Source organism: Chiloscyllium plagiosum, chromosome 36 (genome assembly GCF_004010195.1).
Source record: "Chiloscyllium plagiosum isolate BGI_BamShark_2017 chromosome 36, ASM401019v2, whole genome shotgun sequence".
Lineage (NCBI taxonomy): Eukaryota > Metazoa > Chordata > Chondrichthyes > Orectolobiformes > Hemiscylliidae > Chiloscyllium > Chiloscyllium plagiosum.
Genome location: NC_057745.1, coordinates 34,375,580 through 34,403,420, shown reverse-complemented (window position 1 = coordinate 34,403,420; position 27,841 = coordinate 34,375,580). Strand labels below are relative to the sequence as shown.

Here is a 27,841-nt window from a genome sequence, read left to right as displayed (position 1 = left end):
TCCTCGTGGGAGCACGAGGCGGCTCCGATACAGTCATCGATGTAGCGGAGGTAAAGGTGGGGGGTGGGGCCAGTGTAGTTGCGGAAGATGGATTGTTCCACATATCCTACGAAGAGGCAGGCATAGCTGGGGCCCATGCGGGTGCCCATGGCTACTCCTTTGGTTTGGAGGAAATGGGAGGATTGGAAAGAGAAGTTGTTCAGAGTGAGGACCAGTTCAGTCAGTCGAAGGAGGGTGTCAGTGGAAGGGTACTGGTTGGGTTGGCGGGAAAGGAAGAAGCGGAGGGCTTTGAGGCCTTCGTGATGGGGGATGGAGGTGTACAGGGACTGGATGTCCATCGCGAAGATAAGGCGTTGGCGGCCGGGAAAGCGAAAATCATGGAGGAGGTGGAAGGCGTGGGTGGTGTCCCGAACGTAGGTGGGGAGTTCTTGGACTAAGGGGGACAGGACCGTGTCGAGGTATACAGAGATGAGTTCGATGGGGCAGGAGCAGACTGAGACAATGGGTTGGCCGGGGTAGTCAGGTTTAGGATATAAACTGGTCAGTATTACGTTAGTCTTTTTTCAAAAACCACTGATGAGGTTTTAACCCATTAACATTTTAGCCCAAACAAAAATAGGAATTGCTGGAGAACTGTTCTGAAGAAGGGTAACTGGACTTGAAATGGTAACTTTGCTTTCTTCCCACACATAATGCCATTGGTTCTCCAGCAATTTCTGTTTTTGTTTCTGGTTTCCAACATCTGTAGTTCTTTGTTTTATTTTAACATATTTACCTTGTTTACTGTGGACTGTCTTAATAAAAACAGATTGCTGGAGAAATTCAGCAGTTCTAGTAGCATCTGTTGAAAGACAGAGACAGTTAATTTTACTCTTCTTGAAACTGCATGTGCTGCACAGAGACTGTTAGGATTTTCCATTACTTTTGTTTTTATTTCAGATTTCTAGAATCTGCAGTGTATTGCTCTTTATTACTGTGGACTGTGTGTTTTCATTGCATTGAAGTTAGTCTTCCTTTAATCTAGAATCCTAATAGTTGCTTCTCACTTCTACTTTACGAATATTATGTTGAATTTGATAATTTTATAGAACATAGAACATAGAAGAATACAGCGCAGCACAGGCCCTTCGGCACCCATGTTGCGCCGATCCAAGCCCACCTAACCTACATTAGCCCACTATCCTCCATATGCCTATCCAATGCCCGCTTAAATGCCCATAATGATGCACTGTTACACAGTTAACTAAATATGTGAGGAATTTCCATTATTATCTTAGGGCAGCTTATGATGAGCAATAAATGCCTGTCTGTCTATGTCACCCACATCCTCAGAACAAATTAAGTAAGAATTGAGGAACAGATTATGTGCCATTTGGAACAGTGTAGACGGTCTGAAGTACCACTCATACCTCTTAGAGTTTGCTAGAACATGTGCAATTGAATGTCTGAGGAGCCACTGATTCTGAAGTGCTGAAAATTTTCTTTCGTTAACAGCTCCCTCCTGCTGAGCTGCATCTTCTCAATGTGATATCTAATTGCATTTTGAAAGAGTCTCAGTACTCTTCAGACTTAACCGACATAATTGGTCAGTATCTAAAAGCTGTACTGTTTGTGAATTCTTTATATAATTTAGACTGCTGTTTCATTTTACAATGGCTGGATTAATACATTGTAAAGGAAGCCACTGAATGCCATTCTAGCAAAACATTGCTGATCTATTTAACTTTTGTTGCCATAGGTTATGTTGAAGCTACTGTGATCCCTGTTGGTGCCAGGAGGATTCGTGTAGTTGAAGAGAAACCAGCCCACAGTTTCCTGGGTAAGTCATGATTTGCTGCCATTCTGAACTTTTGTCAAAACACATTTTGCCCAACAAATTAAACATGCTGGGACAGATTACACACTTAATAGGTTTTAGCATAAAGGAACACCAGAGTGGAATAGTCAAAAGAAGCAAGGATGGAGAGGATCCCAAACAGCAATTGATCAAACTTGATTACTGACCAATTTAGCTTTACGTGTAAAGAATGAAGCTGCGTCTGTGACTGACTAGGATCCTTCTACTTCTGCTTCCTCTATACGTTGTGCTTCATTACAATCAAATACAGAATCAGGAATATCTGGCCTAATGTGTGGTCTGCCTTATTGTTTTATTATTTTGAAGGTGCTATCTAAATACATACTGTTAATGCTTCATTCTTGCATTTGTTTCCATTGCTCAAGGACAAAATTATATCCATGTTTGTAAACGGTCATTAGGAATGTAATAAGTTCCTGCTGAGTGACTGTGTTTCTGATAGTCAGTCAGCATTGATCCCAGTGAGTCATCTTCTATTTTCTCTATACCTTTTGCATTGAATGCCATCATTCTGCTGTTTAGAACTGTGATAATTTGGATGTGAAGCACTTTCCATTTTCCACTTTTGTTTTCATTCAATTAATATGGGAAATTGATTTTTAATTATATTTGCTAGAAAATATTGTTCCTTTGTTCCTGATTATTATTGCTGAAAATGTGTTGCTGGAAAAGCGCAGCAGGTCAGGCAGCATCCAGGGAACAGGAGAATCAACGTTTCGGGCATAAGCCCTTCTTCAGGAATTATTATTGACATTAAGTCAATTGATTATAGTGTTAGGTGAATACCTATGGTAGCTGAAATGGCTAAAACAGCCCATTAAGAAAAAAAAATGTCAATTTGATATTGTATCATTCACAATGTCAGGACATTCTAAAATATCTTATAGTAAATAAAGTACTTTTGAAGTGTAATCACTGTTGTAACAACGTCAGGAGCCGATTTAAGAGAAGCAAGCTCTCAGCAAAGAGGTAATGACCAGATAATCTATTTAATAGAATCAGAGTCCCTACAGTGTTGGAAGCAGACCATTCACCCCACACCGACCTCCAAAGAGTATCCCACCCAGACTCATTCCCCTACCCTATCCCTGTATTTCCTATAGTCAGTCCGCCTGACCTGCACATCTTTGGACTGTGGGAGGAAACCATAGCACCCAAAGGAAACCCACGCAGACACAGGGAGAATGTGCAAACTCCACACAGTCACTAGAGGCTCAAATCGAATCTGGGTCCATGGAGTTGAGACAGCAGTGCTAACCACTGAGCCACTGAGTGTGAAATATTGGCCAGGACACCAGTGAGAACTCAAGTCCAATAGCATCATCTACACCCACCTGAAATGATAAACTGTGTTTTAATTTAACTTTCCATCTGAAAACTAGCATCTCTGAATGTGTAGCACTCCGTCCGTTCTGCACTTGAGGATCAGCTTAAATTTTCTTCAGAGGAAGAGGAGTTTTGAGCCTCCAAATTTCAACTCAGAAACAAGAGTGCTACCCTACCAAGACATGGCTGCTGTGCTCTATGCTTAATCTAACAGTGATGCTTTCAGAAAGAAGAAAATAAAGAATGTCTCAACAAGAGCTAAAATCTTACAATCTTTGAGTGCTCTCTGTATATTGTGCAATGTTTTTAAATGCGCACCATAAATAATTAAGAGTTAGTTGACCTTACATGATGTGTTAAGGAGAACTTATGACCTCTATAAATAGCAGCCCAAAATCCCCGACTGTTTCACCATCCCATTACCATTCGTTAAAGTGTAATGATCAGCATCTCAAAATGAAATATACGGAAAGATTAGGAGAAAAAACTGCAAATTGGGATCATTGTTATTGATAGGCAATACCAAGACAGAAACAATGACATAACATTCTCTCACTCTGCTGCAAATCTAAAAGCTGCAGAGCCTGTGAATTAAATAGTGCAGCATTTATTTGTACAATGCAGTTTCAGTTTTATTCCCTCAAGTGATTTGTTTCATTTCAAGATATTTAACAGGATTTTGTCAGCAAGCTGACACAAGCGTTATTGCCCGAGGTCTGGGACAGCTATTGAAACATAATTATGAGTGGATTAGTAATTAAGGTCCAGATCAACCACAATCTAATTACAGTAGAGGAGGCTGGAGGGGCTAAATGACAGAGTGCTGCTCCTACACTTCTCTCTACATGGTGAAATATACATCGTTCATATAAATAATTAAACCTCTTTATTACTATAACTGTTGTGCATATTAATTGTTTAAATGTGTGTTGGTTCGGTTTGTGGTCATTGCCTCTCGAGGGTTCAAAGTGAGCTGAGGTACTCAGAGGGCCCAATGACTTTGCAGTTTCCCAGACATTTCTTTATTGCCAGCAAATTACCAATACTATTAATTTTCTGTTAGTTCAGTAATGAGTGACTACACTCACCTATGGGCTCACATTGACATTGGAAGAATGAAAATATTACAATGTGCTCAACATCTTATGTTTCAACGTTAGTGCCCACTTAACATCGAAATCATCTATGTAAAGGAATTTGAACCCCAGATTTTTTCATTTCAACTTTTTAAGCATATATAGATGGCAATATCTAGTTCCACATTACCCTCTACAACTCTGGTATCCATATTGTCAAAATGACTTGCAGCGCTGGACAGGATACAAAAGGATTGGCAGTATTGATTTAGAACTGAGAGGTTTTATTTATTGGAAAAAATGAACAGATTGATGCTATTTTCTTCAAAAAAAAGGGAAGGCTAAGATCTGATCCTTTAACATAACTATCTTATTATGTTAAACTTGTGTAAAACACTTGCATGACCTCATCTGGAGTATGTGTCCCGTTCTGGGCACCATACTTTAGGAAGGATGTGAAGACATTGGAGAGGTTTCAGAAATGATTAACAAGAATGGTCACAGGGCTAATTATGAAGGTAGATTGGAGAGGCTAGGACTGTTTTCCTTGGAGATGAGAAAACTAAAAGGAGGGTTGATAAAAGTTTTCAAATTCACAACAGTTTTTCCAAGAGTAGATGGGAGATACTCTTCCCATTTGTGAATGGCTGGAGAACAAAAGGACACAGACTTAAGGTAATTTGTAAAAGTAATGGCAACAAGGAAAATCTCTTCATGAAGCAAGTAGTCAGGATCTGGATTGAACTACCTTCGTGTGTGATGGATGTAGATTCAGTTTAGGCTTTCAAGAGGGTAATTGATTATTATTTGAAAATGAAGAATGTGCAGGATTACAGGGGAAATTGTTGGTGATCATCACTCCCAGGAACTTGATACTCTTGGCCATCTCCAGCCCAGCACCATTGCTGCAGACAGCTCCTTCATTTTGCTGATGTTGATGGAGAGATTGTTGTCTATACACCATGTGGCTAAGCACTGACTCAATCTCTTTCCTGTACTGTCTCATTGTTTTTTGAGATCCGACCTACAACGGTGGTGCCATCAGCAAACTTGTAAATGGAATTGGTGCAGAATTTCGTCTCACAGTTATGAGTGTATAAGGAATATGGTAGGGGGCCGAGTATGCAGCCTTATGGGGCACTGGCGTTGAGGATTATCGTGGAGGTGGTGTTGTTGCCTACTCTTGTCAATTGTGGTCTATGGGTCAGGAGGTCAAGGATTCAGTTAAGGTGGGGGGTGGGGGGGGTGCGAGACCTCTTGGAGTTGGGAGATGAATTTGTTTTGAATTATGGTGTTGAAAGTGGAGCTGTAATCAATAAGTAGGAACCTGACCTTGTTATCCAGATATTCCAGGGATGAGTGTAGGGCCAGGAAATGGCATCTGCCATGGACCTGTTGTGCAGGTAGGTGAATTGCAAAGGATTAAAGCAATGTTGATATGAGCCATGATTAACCTCTTGAAGCACTTTACAATTATGGATGTTAGAGCCACTGGGTGGTCGTTCATTAATAAACACTGTTTGATTTTTCTTTGGCACTGGGATGAGGGTTGGTATCTTGATACAAATAGGGACTTCAGATCGCAGTAAGAAAAGATTAAAGATGTCAGCGAATACTCCCCCCAGCCTGTCTATCTGGGATCTGAGTGCAGGCCTGGGGAGTCCATTTGTACCAGTCGCTTTTCATGGGTTCACTCAAGAACACCGGTCTAATGTTTACAGTGGTGACTGTGGTTACGAGTGCATCCGAGGCTGTGGGGACAGGTGAAGGTATTGACCTTCTGTTCAAAGCAAGCCAATTGGTATGACAGAGAACCAAGTACAGACATGGATTAAAATGGCTTCCTTCTGTGCTATAACCATTCTATAGATCAGTGATGAAGAAGCATTTAATAGGAAAGACAGAGAAAATGTTTCCACTTGCTGTGGAGTACAGAAGTAGGAACCATAAATATGAAAACATCACCAAATAGAGAATTCAGGAGAGACCTGTTTACTAAGCAAGTGGCTAGAATGTGAGTTTCAAGGAGTAGTTAAGGCAAAAGTTACATTTACATTGAAGGAGAAGTTAGATCAGCACAGAGGAATGTAAGAACATGCCTGATTGTGTGGAGGAGGAGAGGAAATCCATTTGAGTATTAACACTGTCATGAAAGGAATAGAGCAAATTACAGTCCGAGAGATAAACAGCATGGAAAAATATAGTCTTTCCATCTCATCCATGCCGCTCAAAAACACCAACCACTATTCTAATCCCATTTTATAGCATTTTGTATGCTTTAGCATCACAAGTGGACACCTAAAGAATTCTCAGACGGTATGAGGGTCTCTGCCCCACACTGAGTTCCAGGTCCCCAATAACTTCTGGATGAAAAAACATTTTTCCTCACATCTCCTCTGCACTTCTACCCGCTCCCCACCGTCACCGCGCCCCCCCCCCCCCAACCCCGGTCAATGATCCCCCACTATCAAGGGGAAAGGTTTCATGTCTAACCTGGTTCTGTCTCTCATAATATTATGCATCTCAGTCACGTCCCCTCTTAATCTCCTCTAAGGAAGTCAACCTCAATACATCCAACATCACTTCACAACTGAAACCCTCCAGCCCTGGCATCATCCTAGTCAATTTCCTCTGCACCCTCTCCATTGCAATCTTATAAATATAGATTACTGAGCTGGACACAATGTATATAGTTGAACCAACATTTCATACAGTTCGAGCATCATCTCTCTGCTCTTAAACTCTATGACTCGATTAATCAAGGCAAGTATCACATGTGTTCTTAACCTGTCCAGATACCTTAAAAGGAGAAAGTGAGGGCTGGAGATCAGAGCTGAAAATGTGTTGCTGGAAAAGCACAGCAGGTCAGGCAGCATCCAAGGAGCAGGAGAATCGACGTTTCGGGCATAGGGCTTCAGATCCCTTAAAAGACTGGTGTACATGCACACCAAGGTTCTTCTAACCCTCAGTGCTTCCCAGGGTCCTACATTCATCATGTTTGTCCTACTCAAGTGTATTAACTCACGTTTATCTAAATTAAATTCCATTTGCTACTGATCAGCCCATCTGACCAGCCTACCTATAACCTACTTGTAGTCTAAAGTTATCCTCCTCATTATTTATCACCGCACAAATTTTTGCAACATCGTGAGAACTTGCCAGTCAACTCTCCAATATTTAAATTATTTATATATCCCTCAAACAGCAAGGGCCCCAACACTGACCAACTGGCTCCAGACATCCAGGCGGAGAACCCCCCTCAACCATTACCCTCTGCTTCTTGCCACGCAGCCAGTTGTGGAGTCTGTTTGCCAGATTGTAACCCTGTTGGGTAAACGCAATATTGATTCTGAGAACTGGAAAGTGGAAGATTTGAACAATTGCTGGGTTTACACCTAAAGGGGGGCTCTGAAAGGGGGGTTCTGAGACCCAGTGGTGATGGATAAATTGGTTAATTGTGATTGTGATTTATAATAAGTGAATAAACCACAGAAATGAATTCAGCAGGAATACCCATAACATGTTACATTACTAATACTTCACAGTAGGGTAACACACTCAATTATGTGTGAATCAAAAATCACTGAGAATTGATGTTGAAGTTTTAAAACAGATTGTGGATGGATCTCCAATCTGAACTGGGTGAATAGCAATAGTTAGTTGTGATTTTTTTAAATGGCAGCCATTTCTAAGAAACTTCGACATGCAGCAAAAAGGACACTTAGAACTTTAATGTGCTAAGGAAAAAATGGGAATATAATGTTGTCATTTTAATGTTTTTTTTATTATAGATTGATTTATCTAAAAAGCAAAAGAGCAAATTGTCCTCTAAAAAGGTCTGAATAAATGCCAGCAACCGTATAAGGAAACAGGGGATGGATTCGTTGAGAGTTAGACATGTGCGAATTGGTTTGTATAAGTATGGGGAGTCTATGTGGGTGATTTACTGGTAGTGATTAGTAATTAAAACCAAAAAGTGACATGGTGATTTGGCGATGGGGAGTTAAAAATGTTCAGTTGTGTGAAAGAGCACTCTGGAAGTAAAGAAAATAAGTAAATATGGGGAGCTAATAATCAGAGGGGGGTTTATTGACTTCTGCGGATAAAGTAAAGCAGCCTAGTAGTCTTCAATGTAGGTATGCATTGATGTGGGTAAGATTTGAATTGAATGTTTATACTCAGAGTAATTTATAATTATGCACTATTAAGAATAAATCCTGCTTTCTAATGAAATAAATCCAAAAATAAAGTGAGGTATTCCCAGCCCAACTGCGTATTTCCCCCTCCAACTCCATGATGATTTTGCCTAGGCCTTGCTGATTGACTAGTTGGGGATGGCTGGCATGCCTTAAAAACAGTGATGGTGTAGGTGAGTAAGAGAACAGCCCCACTCTCAGCTACTCAAACTTAAACAGCTTTAAGGTACCATACAGGCTGATCCACCTTTAGCACACTTAGAAAGGTCAGCCCCATTTTCCAGAGTTGCAGTGCACTGCTCATAGTCACTGTACATGCTTTCTCATGATGCCAAGATATCGCTCAACATAGATGTTTTCAATCTATGGAATCTATCTATCTTCGTTGGAATATCCATTGAGTCACAAAGTATCAGAAACCCCTGGCTACGAAAATGTTTGACAACAGATAGGGAGCTTTCCTCCCTCTATCATCCAGACAGCTCTCCACCATCCTCTGCTCCACTGCTCTAACTTCCCCTGCAAACGCAATAAAGACAGGGGCCCCTTGTCCTCACCTACCACCCCACCAATCTCCACGTCCAACGTATCATCCTTAAATACTTCAACCAACTCCATTAGACCTCCACCACAAGAACATCTTCCCCTCCTCACCTGCTCCGCCTTCCGGAAGGACTGTTCCCTTTGCCAATCCATGGTTCGCACATCTCTCCCCACCAACCACCATCCCCCAAACTCCCAGGTACATTCCTCTGCAACTGCAAAAGATGCAAAGCTGCCAGCATAGCACCCCCAGCCCCCCCACCTCACCTCCCCCCGAGCTCCAAACAGTCCTTCCAGGTGAGATCGGCCTCTCCTCCAACCTGAGCGAAAGTGAGGACTTCAGATGCTGGAGATCAGAGTCTCGATTAGAGTGGTGCTGGAAAAGCATACCAGGGCAGGCAGCAACCAAGGGGCAAGAAAATTGACGTTTCAGTCAAAAGCTCTTTATCAGGAATGAGGGGCTGATGAAGGGCTTTTGCTAGAAACATCAATTTTCCTGCTCCTCAGATGCTGCCTGACCTGCTGTGCATTTCCAGCATATCTCCAACCTAGTTTACTGTATCTGGTGCTTCCAATGTGGTCTCCCCAATGTAAAGAAGACCAAACATAAACCAGGGTACATTTCACCAAGCATTTCAGTCAGAGCCGACCTGACTTCCAGTCACCGCTCATTTTAATTCCACTTTCTATTCCCTTTCTGACATGACCAACCTCGGTCTGCTCCATTGCCACAGAAAATTAGACCGCAAATTGAAGGAACAACACCTCATCTTCTGCCTGGGCAGACTATAGCCCAGAAGACTCAACATTGAGTTCTCCAATTTCAAATAACCTCCCTTCCCATCCCCCGACTCCTTTTCCAACCCCTCTCCCTCCCTTCCATTCCTCTGACTGACCCTTCCTTCCAGTTACCAACTGGATCCATTCCTCCAAGCAACCAACCAGGTTGTACCCTCTACCTGTGTTCACCTATCCCTACTTCACTATTCCGCCCCTCTCCCCACCCAAAGCCCTCCCCCACCCCGTTTATCTGCAGTGCCCCTTACACCCACCCCCAGCCCTGAAGAAGGGTTACACCTGAAATATTGACTCTCCATCTTCTGATGTTGCCTGGCTTGCTGTCTTCCAGCCTCCTGCTTGTCTACCATAGATGCCAGCACCAGCAGACTTTTTTGTTTCTAACAGATAGGAAGAGGTTGATGTAGCCATGGTAGGGAATGTCTGACTCCTGTGAAGCAGTGACCTGAACAAGGGAAGAGGCATCAATGGACTCTCACTCCCAGCAAGATACTTATAGAGAAACTAGTTAATTGGCACAGGAATGAAGGTGTCAATTAAGTGCAGTCTTTCTTCCTTGCCAGTTTCACACTCATTGTCAGGGAAGTACTAGTTCTTTACATAAGTTTGAGCCTCTTTTTTAAAAGAATCTTGCCTCCATCCCTTACCTGGATTTTGGTGGGAGGCCTAAGCAGTTTACCATCTGGTAAAGGAAGGCTTTTGCATTGGAGAAGGCCCCTACCCCCTGATGGTATTGGTGGCCATGGTTAGAGGATTGTAGAATCAGTCATACAGCACCCTTCAGTCCACTCTGATCGTGCTCTCAAAGTAAACTGTTGCCTGCATTTGGCCTATATCCTCCAAAACCTTTTCATGTACTTATTCAATGTCTTTTAAACATTGTAACTGTACCTGTATCCACCACTTCCTCTGGCAGTTCTTCCACACGTGAACCATGGTGTAAAAAAGTTGCCCCTCATGTCCTTTTAAATCTTTCTCCTCTCACCTCAAAAATATGCCCCCCTATTTTTGAATGCCCCACCTTAAGGAAAAGATACTTCCTTTTCATCTTATCTATAAACATCTATAAGGTCACCCCTCAACAGCCTATTCTCCAGTGAGAAAAGTCCAAGTCTATTTTTATAACATAAACCCTCCATTCCCAGCAACATCATGATCATTTTTTCTGAACCCTCTCCAGTTTAATAATACCTTCCTACAACACAGCGACTATAACTGTACTCCAGAAGAGGCCTCACTAACATATTGGACAACCTCAACATGACATTCCAACTCCTATACTCGAAGATCTGATCATTGAAGGCAAATGTGCTAAACATCTTCTTAACCACCCTGTCTACCTGGTGAAAAATGTGTTGCTGGAAAAGCGCAGCAGGTCAGGCAGCATCCAAGGAGCAGGAGAATCGACGTTTCGGGGATCATTGAAGGCAAATGTGCTAAACATCTTCTTAACCACCCTGTCTACCTGTGGTGAAAAATGTGTTGCTGGAAAAGCGCAGCAGGTCAGGCAGCATCCAAGGAGCAGGAGAATCGACGTTTCGGGCATAAGCCCTTCTTCATAAGCCCTGTGGTGCAAATTTCAAAGAACTGTGTACCTAAACCCTGACATCTCTTTTCTACAACACTACCCAGGATCCTACCATTGGTTGTAGAAGACCTGCCCTTGTTTGTTTTACCAAAATGCAATACCTCATAACCATCCAAATTAAACTCCTTCTGCCACTCCTCAGCCCATTGACTCAATTGATTAAAATCTCTTTAGATAAGCTTTCTTCACTGTCCATTATACTATCAATGTTGGTGTCATCTGCAAACTTGCTAACCATACCTCCTATATTCTCATCCAAATCATTTATATAAATAACAAGCGCAGGTCGACCCAATATCAATTCCTGTGGAATACAACTGATCACAGGCTTCCAGTGTGAAAAACAACTCTCCACCACCAGCTTCTGTCCCCTACCGTAAAGCCAATTTTGTATCCAATTGGCAAGCCCTAAGTCCCATGTGATCTAACTTTACTAATTAGTCTACCATGTGAAACCTTATTAAAGGCTTTACTGAAATCCAAGTAAACAACATCTACCACTCTGCCCTCAACAATCTTTTATGGTTATTTCCTCAAAAAACTCAATCAAGTTTGATAGATACAATTTCCCTCTTACAAAACCATACTGACTTGCCCCTAATCATTTTAAGTGTTGTTAATGTACCCACCTCAACCACTTCCACTGGCAGCTCACCCTCTGTGGAAAAACGTTACCCCTCAGGTTCCTTTTTATTCTCTTCCCTCTAACCTTAAACTGATGCCTTCTAGTCCACAATTCCCCAACCCTGAAAAAAAACTGAATGCATTCACACGACCCATGCGTCCCATGATCTTATACACTTCTATAAAGGTCCTCCCGAACACCATACTCCAAGTGTGGCCTCACCAACATCCTGTACGACTGCAATAACTTCCCAACTTTTATACTCAATGCCTTGATTGATGAAGGCCAGTGTGCCAAAAGCCTCCTCCACTGCTGTCTACCTGTGACTCCACTTTGAGAGATCTGTGCACCTGAACTCCAATGACCCTCGATTCCACTACACTCCTTAAGGCCCTACCATTCACCATGAAACTCTTGCCTTGATTTGACTTTCCAAAATGCAAGACCTCATACTTATCTATATTAAACTCCATTCACCATTTTACGGCCCATCCCCAGCTGATCAAGGTCTTGCTGCAATTTATGATAACCTTCCTGTCCATAATACCTCCTATTTTAGTGTCATCTGTAAACTTCCTAATCATCGAGGAGAAAGTGAGGTCTGCAGATGCTGGAGATCAAAGTTGAAACTTTCCTGAAGAAGGGCCTGTGCCCGAAACGTCGAATCTCCTGTTCCCTGGATGCTGCCTGACCTGCTGTGCTGTTCCAGCAATAAAGTTTCAACTTCCTAATCATGTCTTGTACATTCTCAGCCAAATCATTGATATAGATAACAAACAGTAATGGGCCCAGCTCCAATTTCTGAAGCACTCCCCTGCTCACAGGCCTCCAGTCAGACAAGCATCCATCCAACATTACCCTCTGCTTCCTACCATCAAGCCAATTTATATCCAATTTGCCAGCTCCCCCTTGATTCCATGCAATCTAACCTCCCAGAGCAGCCTATCATGTGGAACCTTATCAAAGACCTTAATGAAATCCATATAGACTACAAATATCTGAGATCTCTACATGTTTACTCCACAATTTCCCTGACTATTGGATGGCCTATAGTATAGTCCCATCGAGGTGATCATACCTTTCTTATTTCTAATTTCAACCTGTATATTTTCACTGGACGATCCCTCAGAAATATCCTAATTAGAGCAGTAATGTTTTCCTGAATAAAAAACACCAGTCCCCCTCCTCTTACCTCCCTATACCATCTCAAATGCAGAACGTTAAGCTGCCAGTCCTGTTCTTCCCTCAGCCATGTTCTAATACATACTTCGAGTTCATTGGCCTTATTTGTAAGACCCTTTGCATTGAAATAAATGCAGCTTAATTCTTCAGTTACCGCGTTACTTGATTTGCTGTTGTCTGTCTTTTTTAATTAACTTGGTCTTTTCTGATTCAGAAACATCTTCATCTGTCTGTTTTCACTGCTACTTAGGAACCGCTACTCCTCCTCTCCAGTAGTTTACAGGCTCCCGAAATAGAATTAGCTAATTTCCCAGCCAGGATATCGGTCCCTTTCCAATTCAGGTGAAACCCAATCCTTTAGAACAGGTCTTTTCTACCCCAGAAGAGATCCCAATGATTCAAGAATCAGAATCCCCACATATTGCACCACCTCTTCAGACACTGATTTCTCTCCTTTATCCTTTTAATCCTTAGAACGTAGAACAATACAGCGCAGAACAGGCCCTTCGGACCTTGATGTTGCGCCGACCCATGAACTATTCTCAGCTCGTCCCCCTACACTATCCCAAAATCATCCATGTGCTTATCTAAGGATTGTTTAAATCTCCCTAATGTGGCTGAGTTGACTACATAAAGAACCTGCCTCTGACATCTGTCTTAAATCTATCACCCCTCAATTTGTAGTCCACGCTGACGGTCATCAACCTTGGAAAAAGACTTTCACTGTCTACCCTATCTAATCCCCTGATCATCTTATATGTCTCTATCAAATCCCCTCTTATGCCTCCTTCTTGCCAATGAGAAAAGGTTCAAGTCTCTCAGCCTTTTCTCATAAGACCTTCCCTCCAGACCAGGCAACATCCTGGTAAATTTCCTCTGCACCTTTTCCAATGCTTCCACATCCTTCCCAAACTATGGGGACCAGAAATGTACACAATATTCCAAGTGTGGCTGCACCAGCGTTTTGTATAGTTGCAGCATGATATTGCGGCTCCAGAACTCAATCCCTCTACGAATGAAACCGAACACACAGTATGCCTTCTTAACAGCACTATCCACCTGGGTGGCAACTTTCAGGGATCTATGTACATGGACTCCATGATCCCTCTGCACATCTACACTACCAAGTATCTTTCCATTGACCCAGTACTCTGCCTTCCTGTTATTCTTCCCAAAGTGCATCACCTTACATTTAGCTGTATTGAAGTCCATTTGCCACCTCTCAGCCCAATTCTGCAGTTTATCCAAGTCCCCCTGCAACCTGTAACATTCTTCCAAACTGTCCACTGCTCCACTGATTTCAGTGTCATCTGCAAATTTACTAATCCATCCGCCTCTGCCTGCGTCTAAGTCATTTATAAAAATGACAAACAGCAGTGGTCCCAAAACAGGTCCTTGTGGCACACCATTAGTAACCGGACTCCAGGCTGAATATTTTCCACCAACCACCAATGGCTGCCTTCTTTTAGAAAGCCAGTTTTTAATCCAAACTGCTAAATCACCCTCGATTCTATGTCTCTGCACTTTTTCCAACACCTACCATGTGGAACATTATCAAAGGCTTTACTGAAGTCCGTGTATACCACATCAACTGCCCTACCCTCATCTACATGCTTGGTCACCTTCTAAAAAAACTCAGTGAGGTTGGTGAGACATGACCTGCCCTTGACGAAACCATGTTGACTATCTGAAATCAAATTGTTGCTTGCTAGAGCATTTGATGGTCCCACCCTTTATTAGAACACGTTGGCCCTGTACTCTGTATATTTCCTTATCAAATGCATCCCACTGTTCTAGTTAATTTACCTGGAAGTATCTGCTCCCAGTCCACTGTGGCCAAATCATATCTGACCTTGGTAAAATCAGTCTTCCCCCATATTGAAGTGATTCCAGGCTCATTCTTGTCCTTTTTTTCAGAAATGTAGCAAACAGGAGTGTAGTAATAGTCTTAAAAAGGACATATCAATTGAAGGGATAGACATACACGACAAATGGAATATAATACAAGCATACACAGTTTTTAATGGGTTGTTGGAACAGAGAGACTGAAGACTGTGTTTGTATGTGCAAGTTTTCGATAGTGGCAGGCCACGTTGTGATGTATGTTGAATAGGCATAGAGGATCCTTTGTTTTATAAACAGAGGTAAAGAGCACAAAACATTGTTAGGGTCTAGCTGGAGAATTGTGGCCAATCTGGACATTATGCCTGTGGAAGGAGGCTGAGGCCTGAGAGAGCTTTGCAGAGGTGGTTTGATTAGATTAGATTAGATTAGAATCTCTACAGTGTGCAATCAAGCCCTTCGGCCGAACAAGTCCACACCAATCCTTTGAAGAGTAATCCACCCAGATTTATTTCCCTACATTTACCCCTGAGTAATGCACCTAATACCATGGGCAACATAGCATGGACAATTCACCTGGCCTGCACATATTTTGGACTGTGGGAGGAAACCGGAGCACCCGGAGGAAACCCACGCAGAAACAGGGAGAATGTGCAAAGTCCGCACAGACAGTCGCCCGATTCTGGAATTGAACCCGGGTCCCTGGCACTGTGAGGCAGCAGTGCTAACCACTGAACCACCATGCCGCCCCATTTGCTAGAATGAGAGCAGAATCGAGGGACTTCATTTAAGTGGAGAGACTGGAGAAGCTGGATTTGGTCTCCTTTAAGCAGAGAAGCTTGCGGAAATTTGTTCGTAGTCATAAATTGTTTTTTATAGAATAAAGAGAAACAATTGCCAGAAGGTATGGATTTTGGTTAGTTGGCTAAAGAACTAAAAGGTGACATGAGGGAAAGAAACAATAATCTTTTTTTATCCTGATTATACTGCCTGAAAAGGTGATGGAAACCAATTCAGTAATAATTTCCAAAAAGAACTAGATAAATTATTCAAAGAGGAAAAAATTGCAAGTCTCTGGCAAAAGGGTGAGGAACTAGGATAGCTCATTGAAAGAATCAGCACAAGCGTAATGCATGTGTTATTGTGGCTGTATCATTCTATAGTTTTAGAAAATTATTAAATATTGCTCTAAGTGCAAAGGCTACTCACTACTCACCAAGATTTTTGACTTTCGTCATTGGTTAGCTCGGTTCCATCAGATTTGTGTGTTATGACCATTGCATGAGGAAACGTGAAGACTTTGCTCTCTTACAAGAACATGTAATTTCTGAGCACGCACACACATTGGAAGGGGCAGCATATTTTGTCAGTCTCTGCAACTACATGCCGAAAGTTTACCGAGAGTAGTGCTAACTGGCCTGTAATTTTCAGGTTCAACTGAGCTTTTGAAGCCAATAGGACATTGTTTATTGTAGTCAAGGCCTCAGGTATGCTTCTAAGGGTAATGTGTTGTGAGGAAGGGAGCAAGAATGTAATAATGATATGGGACACATGATAACACAAATATTATTGCGTGAAAGGTTAACTGCCACCATCTGCTTAAGGATGCCTGAGCTCCCTCAATCTGCACACTTTGTCAGTTAATTTTAGAGTCATAGAGATGTACAGCACAGAAACAGGCCCTTCGGTCCAACCTGTCCATGCCAACCAGACATCCCAACCCAATCTAGTCCCACCTGCCAGCACCTGGCCCATAACCCTTCTTATTCATACACCCATCCAGATGTCTTTTAAATGTTGCAATTGTACCAGCCTCCACCACTTCCTCTGGCAGCTCATTCCAAACACGTACTACCCTCTGAGTGAAAAAGTTGCCCCTTAGGTCTGTTTTATATCTTTCCCCTCTCACCCTAAACCTATGCCCTCTAGTACTGGAACTTGGATCCCATTATTCGCGAGACAGGGAATCAGCCACACTACCAGAAGAACGAGGATGCTTTGGAAAAGGAATACACCGAATCAGAATGCTGCATGGACTGGACGGTTTTAGTTATGTAGATAGATTGAACAAATTTGTAATGTTTTCATGAAAAAGACAGGCTGAGGGGTGACCTGATAGAAGTCTACAAAGTTATATCGACAGGATGAATAATTAGAGGCTTTTTGCCCAGGGCAGAACGTCAACTGCAAGAGGGAACGAATTCAAGGTAAGAGGGGGAACGTTTAGGGGAGAAGTGTGGGGAACATTTTTCACCCAAAGGATGGTGGAAGCATGGAACACACTGACAGTGGCAGCAAGCATGTTAGCAATATTTGAGGCTTATATCGATAGACACATGAATAGGAGGTGAACAGAGGGATAGAAACCACACAGGTGCAATGAGTAGTGGAAGGCATTAAGGTGAGTGTTCCTTTACTAAATGCCTTCATTACAGAGAGAATGGAATATTTATGTTTTTAATATTATTTATAGGACTATAGATCCAGTATAAGGGTTAGTCTGAGGCTTTAGCATGAAAGAGATTCAAAGTGTCAGTAGTATCTGTAGTTGCATCAGTAAAATCTGTGAATCTCACAGTGAAAGAATAATCTTCAGTGGAGAATTGCTGAGCTAACTGACTCAGTGAAAACCTTACAGGATTAAAAACTTAGTCTACCTGATTGCTGCTGGTACATTAAGCATAGGGCAGCAAAATCAGTCAGCTACCCAACCCCATTGCCCCCAAAATCATTTTCCCACACTTGATCATTCCAATTGACAGCAAGAATTACTCCCATCCAAGTGCATCCAATCAGTTTGTCCTTTGGTCGTTTTGGATACTGACAGAAATCATCTCAAGCTGAGTTCCCAGTCTCGTCCTGATTATCAGCTGGTAACCATCTGCTGTCTGTTTTTACAGCTAATTAGATTGCTGAAAGACTTTGGAAGATTAAAAGCAAGGCTCGCTATTTAAACTCAGCAACATTTGGAAGATTCCATGTGAAGTAATTTTTCTTTTCATGGTCTTTGCTTCAATGACACATTTGATACAGGAAAAGAGAGAAAGAATTATCAGCACAGGATCATCACTGGGTTGAAGATAAGCATCTCCCGATGACTAGATTGGTAAAAGTGTTGTGGAGGTTGATCTGGAAGCAGTCAGACAATTGAAAGAAGAAATAATGGCGAATTTGAATAACTAAACATTTTTAAAGGGAAATAATAGCTGACTGCTTTACACTCCCCCACCCTCTGTCTTTAGCATATATCCCACCTTTCCCTAGCTGCGATCAATTCTGAAGGGTTAGTGGACCCAAAATGTTAACTCTACTTTCTCTGCACAGATGACGCCAGAACCCCATTGAGTTTTTTTCAGCAATTTATACTTTTGGATTTCTAACATCTGCAGTTCTTTGTTTTTTAGCAGGTTAAACTTCTGGGTTGGGCTGTGGATGAAAATTCCTATAACAGATGTGAGAGCTGAAAGGTGAAGGAGATTTTTAATAGGGTTCAGAACAGATTAGAATGGGAGAAGAAAAATGGCCCTGTAGCAGAATTTATGTACACCTGCAAGAATGGTTGACAAATTGCTCAATAGAAAATCTGGGAAATGATATAACAAATCATATAAAGTGCAATAGTACAAATGCCAGGAACAGATTGAAAAAAAATGAATACGCTGATAAAGATAAAATATTTGAGGGCGAGCTATATTTGAAGACAAAATGGAGAGCATTTTAGAGAAAAAAGAGAGCTGTAAATAGAGAAGATTTGAAATGTATGTTGGCCAAAAGAGTGGTCAAGAATACAAATATATTCCCAAATGACATGAAGGATATATTTATGCAAGATAACTTATAATTGGTGATTGGGGAAAGGGCATTTAGAACTCAAAAAAATTATCCAACATTCAAAGAGTTGAGAGTATTCAATTGATGAAAATGTAGTGATCAATAGAAACCACATTTAAAAAAAACACTCAAGTACTCAACATTTATGGACATACACCTCAGCACTCTGGAACTTTGTCACAACAGCTTAATAAAAAGCAATACACATCCTTCACTTGACACACTCCCTTACCCCTCCGTGCATACCTCATGCCCCAGCTATGCCATCTCATGCTTCCCATCCAGCCCCCATGGTTCCTTGTCCTTTTCCCAAAGTCCTATGTTCCGTCCCATCATCCTTTGCATTTAGCACTGACTATGCCAACTCACCCAGTATCTGATGTGGACATACCTCTGGAATCATGCTCGATGAAATTAAATCAAGATCTAAGAGTTTATTGATATATTCTTCAAACTGACTAGCACTTCACTGTGATAATAATAGTTTGTGAATCACAGATCCTTTAATGATAGCCCTCAGTAGATAGAGAGCAAAATAGCAGGCGGTTTTCTTTGTACATTTTGAATGTAGAGGAGGAAGTAATAAAAAAGATACTGAGAGTTTCATTAAATAGATGAAAAGGAAAAGCTTTGCTAAAGTGAACATAGGCATCTTAGAGAATGAGACTGGGGAAATAATAATATAAAGCCCAAAAAAGGGATTTCAATGTTGTGGCCATTTCAGAGACATGGGTAGAGCAGGGATAGGAATGGTTGTTGTAGGTTTTGGGATTTAGATGTTTCATTGAGAACAGAGAAGACGGTAAGAGAGGTGGTGATGTGGCATTGTTAGTCAAGGACAGTATTATGGTTCCAGAAAGGACATTTGAGAACTCGTCAACTAAGGTAGTATGGTCTGAGATTAGAAACAGGAAAGGAGAGGTCACCCTGTTGAGAGTTTTCTATAGGCCTCCGAATAGTTCCAGAGACTTAGAGGAAAGGATAGCAAAAATGATTCTCGATAGGAGCGAGAGTGACAGGTAGTTGTTATGGGGGACGTCAACTTCCCAAATATTGATTGGGAATACTATAGTTCAAGTATCCTAGATGGGTCAGATTTTGTCCATTGTATAAAGGAAGGTTTCCTGACACAGTATGTGGACAGGCCAACAAGGGCAAGGCCATATTTGATTTGGTACTGAGTAATGAACCCAGCCAGGTATTAGATTTGGAGGTAGGTGAGCACTTTGGTGATAGTGACCACAATTCAGTTATGTTTACTTTAGTGATGGAAAGGGATAAGTATATACTGCAGGGCAAGAGCTACAGCAGGGGAAAAGGTAATTATGATGCAATTAAACAAGATTTAGGATGCATAGGATGGGGAAGGAAACTGCTGGGGATGGACACAATAGAAATGTGGAGCTTATTCAAGGAACAACTACAGTGTGTCCTTGATAAGTATGTACCTGTCAGGCAGGGAGGAAATTTCGATTGCAGGAGCCATGGTTTACTCAAGAAGTTGAATCTCTTGTCAAGAGGAATAAGAAGGCTTATGTTAAGATGAGATGTGAAGGCTCAGTTAGGGCAATTGTGAATTACAAGGTAGCCAGGAAAGACCTAAAGAGAGAACTAAGATGAGTGAAGAGGGGACATGAGAAGTTATTGGCAGATAGGATCAAGGAAAACCTTGAAGCTTTCTATAAGTCCATAAGGGATAAAAGAATTATGAGAGTAAAATTAGGGCTAACCAAGGACAGTAGTGGGAAGTGCTAAATGTCAGTATTCACTCTAGAAAAAGACAATGTGTTTGAGGAGAAAACTGAGCTACAGGCTACTAGACTAGATGGGATTGTGGTTCACAAGGAAGAGGTGTTAGAAATTCTGGGAAGTGTGAAAATAGATAAGTCCCCTGGGCCAGATGAGATTTATCCAAGAATTCTCTGGGAAGCCAAAGAGGAGATTGCAGAGTCCTTTGGCTTTAATCTTTATGTTGTCATTGTCTACAAGAATAGTGTCAGAAGACTGGAGGATAGCAAATGTTGTCCCCTTGTTCAGGAAGGGGAGTGGAGACCACCCTGGTAATTATAGACCAGTAAGCCTCACTTCGGTTGTGGGTAAAGTATTGGAAAAGGTTCTAAGAGATAGGATTTATAATCATCTAGAGAGGAATAATTTGATTAGGGATAGTCAGCACAGTTTTGTGAAGGGTAGGTCATGCTCACAAACCTTATTGAGTTCTTTGAAATGGTGACCAAACAGGTGGATGAGATGGTGTATGTGGATTTCAGTAAGGCATTTGATAAGGTTTTCCATGGTAGACTATTGCACAGCACAGTTTTGTGAAGGGTAGGTCATGCCTCATAAACCTTATTGAGTTCTTTGAAATGGTGATCAAACAGGTGGATGAGATGGTGTATGTGGATTTCAGTAAGGCATTTGATAAGGTTTTCCATGGTAGGCTATTGCACAAATAAGGAGGAATGGGATTGAGGGTGATTTATCGGTTTGGATCAGAAAATGGCTCGCTGAAAGAGGACAGAGGGTGGTGGTTGATGGGAAATGTTCATCCTGGAGTTCAGTTTCTAGTGGTGGTTTTGGGTCCACTGCTGTTTGTCATTTTCATAAATGACCTGGATGAGGGCATAGAAAGATTGGTTGGTAAATTTGCAGATGGCACTAAGGTCAGTATAGTTGTGGATAGTGCTGAAGAATGCTGTAGGTTACAGAAGGACATAGATAAGCGGCAGAGCTGGGCTGAGAGGTGGCAAATGGAGTTTAATTTGGAAAAGTGTGAGGTGATTCACTTTGGAAGGAGCAACAGGAACGCAGAGTACTGGGCTATTCATAAGATTCTTGATCATGTAGATGAACTGAGAGATCTCGGTGTCCATGTACGTGGATCCCTCAAAGTTGCTACCCAGGTTGGTAGAGCTGTTAAGCAGGCTTAGGGTGTGTTAGCTTTTGTCAGTAGAGGGTTTGGGTTTTGGAATCATGAGGTCAAGCTCTGGTGCGGCTGCACTTGGAGTATTGCATGCAGTTCTGGTCACCGCATTATATAGGAAGGATTTGGAAGCTTTGGAAAGGTTTAAGAGGAGGTTTACTAGGATGTCGCCGGATATGGAGGGAAGGTCTTACAAGGAAAGGTTGAGGGACTTGATGCTGTTTTCGTTCTAACCACTGTGCCACCGTGCTGCCCAAGATGTGGAAGCTTTGGAAAGGTTTAAGAGGAGGTTTACTAGGATGTCGCCGGATATGGAGGGAAGGTCTTACAAGGAAAGGTTGAGGGACTTGATGCTGTTTTCGTTAGAGAGAAAAGGGTTGAGAGAGGACTTAATTGAGACATATAAGATAATTAGAGGGTTAGAGCGAGTGGACAGTGAGAGCCTTTTTCCGAGGACGGTGATGGCTAGCACAAGGGGACATAGGGGTGATAGATATAGGACAGATGTCAGAGCTTGTTCCTTTACTCTGAGAGTAGTAGGGGCGTGGAATGCACTGCCTGCAACAGTAGTAGACTCACCAACTTTATGGGCACTTAAATGGTCACTGGATAGGCATATGGATGAAAATGGAATAGTGTAGGTTAACTGGGCTTCAGATTGGTTTCGCAGGTTGGTGCAACATCGAGGGCTGAAGGGCCTATACTGCGCTGAAATGTTCTATAAAAGTGGCACAGGATTTGAAATCAATAGTTTGCATCAGTCTTCATGGTAAAAAGCACAAATACCATTCCAAAAATGCTATGTAATGAAGGGGCAAAAAAGGAATTTAGTATAATCAGGCTTATAGATTGATATTTTCCAAACATCTGGGATTCTTCCGGAATATAAGGATTCTTGGAAGATTACAAACAGGTGCATCCACTATCTCTGTAGCTACTTCCTTTAAAATTGTCGGATGTGAATGCATGCATGGGAAAGTTATGGGTAGAAAGGCCAATAAACTCCTTAGACCTGATTGGCGAGAGATCCTTTGCCATGAAATACACTGACAGGAACCGGATCAGGGCCCAGAAAAAGATCCTGATTTTTGATTACAATCAAAGATCAGAAAACCCAGCCAATGATTTTGAATGCCTGGATTCCAAACTCATTCCATGAACAATCTAAGTTGATCTGCTGTATCTACCTTAATTTAATTTTATGCATGACACTGTTTAAAGATGTTCATCCTTCAATGTACAGCTTCAAAATCAAACATAATACAAAGCGTTGGAAATGCATAGAGTCATTGATCAGAAGTGTTAACTGTTTCTCTTCATGGATGTTACTGGACTTGCTGAGTATTTCCAGTATTTGTTTTATTTAAGATTTCCAGTATCCATGATATGTTGCTAATGTATCATCTAAAATCAGACTTGCTGGTCATCTGCTTTGTTTCCTGCTTGTGGGAGCTTGCTCTGTATAAATTGACTGATGCATCTATCAACATGATCAGAATAACTACTTCAAAGCTATTTAGTGATTTGAATGTAAGTAACTTTGACACAGCCTGCTGATTTGAAAAGTGCTTTATATAAATGTCATTTTTTTAAACTTCAGCACATAGTCGTTAGTAAGATAGCTAATATAATTGTTTTATAGTAACTAGCTGAAATGATAGGGGCAGCAGAGAGCTTCCATTCCAAGGACATGCCCCAACCAGCGTAAATAAATTGAAAGGAATATTTTACTTGCTGTGACTCTATTCCAAAAACACTGCCAGGATTGAGTGAGTTGGCAGCATGCGTCATACTGCCTTGACTTCAATGAGAAAAGAAATCAGGTGCTGTGTAGAATAGGTACTGATGAATGCTTCCCCTCCTTCTGGCAAAGGACACTTTCACTTTCTATCACCTTTCAGCAGCTGTCTATCTGATTAAGTTCAATCAAATGGAAAGTCACACTCTGCATTGAGACTATCTTAAGTCACAGAACATTACAGCTGCGGTCTAACCAGTGTTTTAAAAAAATTCATTCATGGGATGTGTGCCACTGGCTGGGCCAGCATTCATTGCTTGTACCTAGTTGCCCTTGAGAAGATGGTGGTGAGCTGACTTCTTGAACCGCTGCAGCCCATGTGCTGTAGATAGACCTGCAATGCCATTAGGGAGGAAATTACAGCATTTTGACTTGATGAGTGTTTTGCAAAGATTCAGCCTAACTTTCTCATTTGCTCATAAATTCCAGAATCTTGTTTTTCCTGCAACTTGCAAAGATTTGTATACTCCCAGCCTTCCCTTGGTCTCTCTTGCTCCTGTTGGCATTGTTCCATCTAATTCATAAAACATTTCATCATTCTTCCTTGTGAAATTAATTGCTAATAACATACCAAGTCTGTTACCCCAAATGTAGAGCTCCTATCTATTATTAAAGTCATTCAATGGACAATTGTGACTGGATTGGATGTTAGTCTCTTCGGAAAAGTTTTGAAGTTGTTTGACTCTGTCTGGAGCAGAGGCCAATTGGCTTTCACTTAGCACAACCAGATGGTGGCGTTAAGAAAGATCAAGCCCCACTTCCACTCCCACTTTATTCATTTGGATTGTAGCTGTGCAAAAAAAGTGGAAAATACTGGCTCTGCCAATAATCCATATCCACCCATACTTCAGCCATCTTGAAATCTATTGTAAATTCCTGTGAACGATCCACATTCAAAGTCCGCTGTTTAAGGGTTTCCATGAGGTTATTTGCCAGTTTCTCTCAGAGTGAAGAAAATATGTTTAATCACAAATGTTTCATAACTAAATTTGTTTGCTATTTGTGTTTCACCAGCTCTAAAAGATTCAACAAAACAATCCATCAACAGTGATTGGAAGATTGAACTTCCTGGCGAGTTTCCAATGGCAGGAACGACAGTCCGTTATGTGCGACGGGGACTGTGGGAAAAGATGTCTGCTAAGGGACCAACTAAAACACCACTTCATTTAATGGTATATCGCTAATCTGTCTTTGGAATGATGAGCTCCTAATGAGTATTTCTTTTTTTTTTGGTAACTGTGTGACATAGAAATTACTTTCTGTTGCATGTTAGTATTCATTTCTGAGTACAAGCAGAAGAGTTGTTACTTTAAAGGTGGTTAGCCCCTTAGCCCTTGGAGAATTGGTGGTCAGACAGTAATGAGGTTTGACAGAGAGAGAGAGAGAGAGACAACAACAGTGTGTTTTTGCCAGGACATAAATCTGTGTATCAATTTTCAATCTACTGAATTCCTCATGTGGACAAATCTGGTAAGCTGATGTTCTTTGATCATTTCAAAGTGTGGTTTATAGTCCAGTACTTTTTATGGTCTGTTTTTCCTAGGACAGCCCACAAATTTCCAGGTCAATTGAATTCCGTTTCTGAACTTTCCACGCATTGGGCTCTCTTCACAGGATATGAGTGCCACTGGTTAAGCCAATACTTATTGCCCCTGAGAGGGTGGTGATGAGCACTCTTGTTAAACCACTGCACTTCATGTAGTGTCGGAACAGCTCAGGTGCCATTCGGGAGGGATTCCAGGATTTTGTCCCAGCGACATTAGGATGATGTGTAACTTGAAGAGGAATTGCAGATGGTGCGATCGGATGCATCTCCTCCCTGTGTCTTTCTATCAAGCTTTAAATTGCCAGTCTAATCCCGCCATTATGCTGTTGTATCTACAGAAGAATGTATGTTCATCATTAATCTACATGTTATAAGAACTTAAGCAGAGTAAAATCTGAACTCTGCTTCATTTCAATGGCCTACTCAGTAAAGCATAGGGACTTAAAACAGAAGAATAGAAGAATGTTGCAGCTCAGTAGGAGGCCATTTGACTCATCACATTTGTGCTGACTTTCTGGGAGAATCGTGTATGTAGTCACATTGCCCAGATTTTCCACTACTTTTAAACTTCAAATCTTTTTTCCACATCAGGAAGCTAACCTAGATTGTACTCCTCTGCCAGGTCTGGTTAGATAGTCCTGGAACCAATGAAAACATTATCTGAAACCTGTTTTTTCTTTATTCATGTCATGAGATGCCCTACTACAGCAGCTCTTAGATAAGGAGCTTGCTAAACCATATCAAAGGACCGTTCCAAGTCAACCACATTGCTGAGGGTCGGCAGTCACCTTTAGACCAGACCAGATTTCCTTCACAAAAGGATATCGAGTCATAGAGGTGTACAGCACAGAAATAGATCCTTTGGTCCAACTCGTCCATACTGATCAGATATCGTAACCTAATCTAGACCCATTTTCCAGCACTTGGCCATTTCCCTCCAAATCCTTCCTATTCATATACTCATTCAGATGCCTTTTAAATGTTTTAATTGTACCAGCCTCCAACACTTCCTCTGGCAGCTCAATCCATACATGCATCACTTCCTGCATGAAAAAGTTGCCCCTTAGCTTCCTTTTAAATTTTTCCCCTCTCACCCTAAACCTATGCCGTCTAGTTCTGGACTCCCCTCCTCAGGAAAAAGACCTTGTCTATTTATCCTATCCATGTCCCTCATCATTTTATAAACCTCTATAAGGTGACCCCTCAGCCTCCGTTGTTTCAGGGAAAACAGCCCCAGCCTATTCAGCCTGTCCCGAAGCTCAAATCCTCCAACCATGGCAACATCCTTGTAAATCTTTACTGAACCCTTTCAGGTTTCACAATATCCTTCCAATAGGACGGAGACCAGAATTGCATGTAATATTCCATAAGTGACAGAATCAATGTCCTATACAGCCGCACCGTGACCTTCTAACCCCTATACTCAATGCTCTGACCAATAAAGGAAAGCATACCAAATACCTTCTTCACTATTCTATATACCTGTGACTCTATTTTCAAGGAACTATCTATCCTATTTACCTGCGATTCCGCTTTCAATGAGCTATGAACCTGCACTCCAAGGTCTTTTTGTTCAGCAACACTCCCTGGGACCATACCATTAAGTGTATTAGTCCATCCCTGATTTGCCTTTCCAAAATGCAGCGCCTCACATTTATCTAAACTAACCTCCATCTGCCACTCCTCAGCTCATTGGCCCATCTGATCAAGATCCCATTGTACTCTGAGGTAACCTTTTTCACTGTCACTACACCTCCAATTTTGGTGTCATCTTCAACCCTACTAAACAGACCACCAATGTTCATATCCATATCCTTTATATAAATGATGGAAAGCAGCGGACCCAGCACCGACCCTTGTGGTACACCACTGGTCACGGGCCTTCAGTCTGAAAGGCAACAGTCCACCATGACGCTCTGTCTTCTACCTTTGAGCCAGTTCTGTATCCAAATGGCTAATTCTCCCTGTATTCAATGAGATCTAAACTTGCTAACCAGTCTACCATGAGAAACCTTGTCGACCGCCTTCCTGAAGTCTATATAGATCACGTCCACCACTCTGCCCTCATCAATCCTCTTCATTACTTCTTCAAAACACTCAATCAAGTTTGTGAGACATGATTTCCCATCTACGAAGCCATATTGACTATCCCTAATCAGTCCAAATACGTGTACATCCTGTCCCTCAGGATTCCCTCCAACAGCTTTTCCACCAACAATGTCAGTCGCACCAGGTCTATAGCTCCTTGCTTTTCCTTGCCATCTTTCTTAAATAGTAGTACCACGTTAACCAACTGCCAGTCCTCCAGCACCTCACCTGTGACTATCGATGATACAAATATCTCAACAAAGGGCCCAGCAATCACTGAGCTTCCCACAGAGTTCTAGGCTACACCTGGTCAGGTGTATGCATTTTAAGACATCCAGCATCTCCTCTTCTGTAAAAAGCAGTACACCTGATACACATTTTTCAAGATGTTACCATCTATTTCCCCACATTCTATATCTCCCATGTCCTTTTCCACAGTAAACACTGTTGCAAAATACTCATTTATTATCTCCCCCATCTCCTGTGATTCCACGTATAGGCTGCCTTACTAATCTTTGATAGGTCCCTATTCAACCTTTGTCCTTAATATATTTATAAAATATGGGCGGCACGGTGGCACAGTGGTTAGCACTGCTGCCTCACAGCGCCAGAGACCCGGGT

General features: G+C 41.8%; 1 protein-coding gene across 1 annotated transcript in view; it reads left to right on the top strand.

Moving 5' to 3' along the window:
• Window positions 1-27,841, top strand: part of adamts17 (ADAM metallopeptidase with thrombospondin type 1 motif, 17) — a 655,987-nt gene that overhangs the window by 503,136 nt on the left and 125,010 nt on the right. Inside the window, exons 16-17 of the mRNA XM_043677648.1 lie at window positions 1,739-1,819; window positions 24,601-24,758. Of these exons, the coding sequence (XP_043533583.1) occupies window positions 1,739-1,819; window positions 24,601-24,758 (239 nt within the window). The remainder of the gene's footprint in view (window positions 1-1,738; window positions 1,820-24,600; window positions 24,759-27,841) is intronic.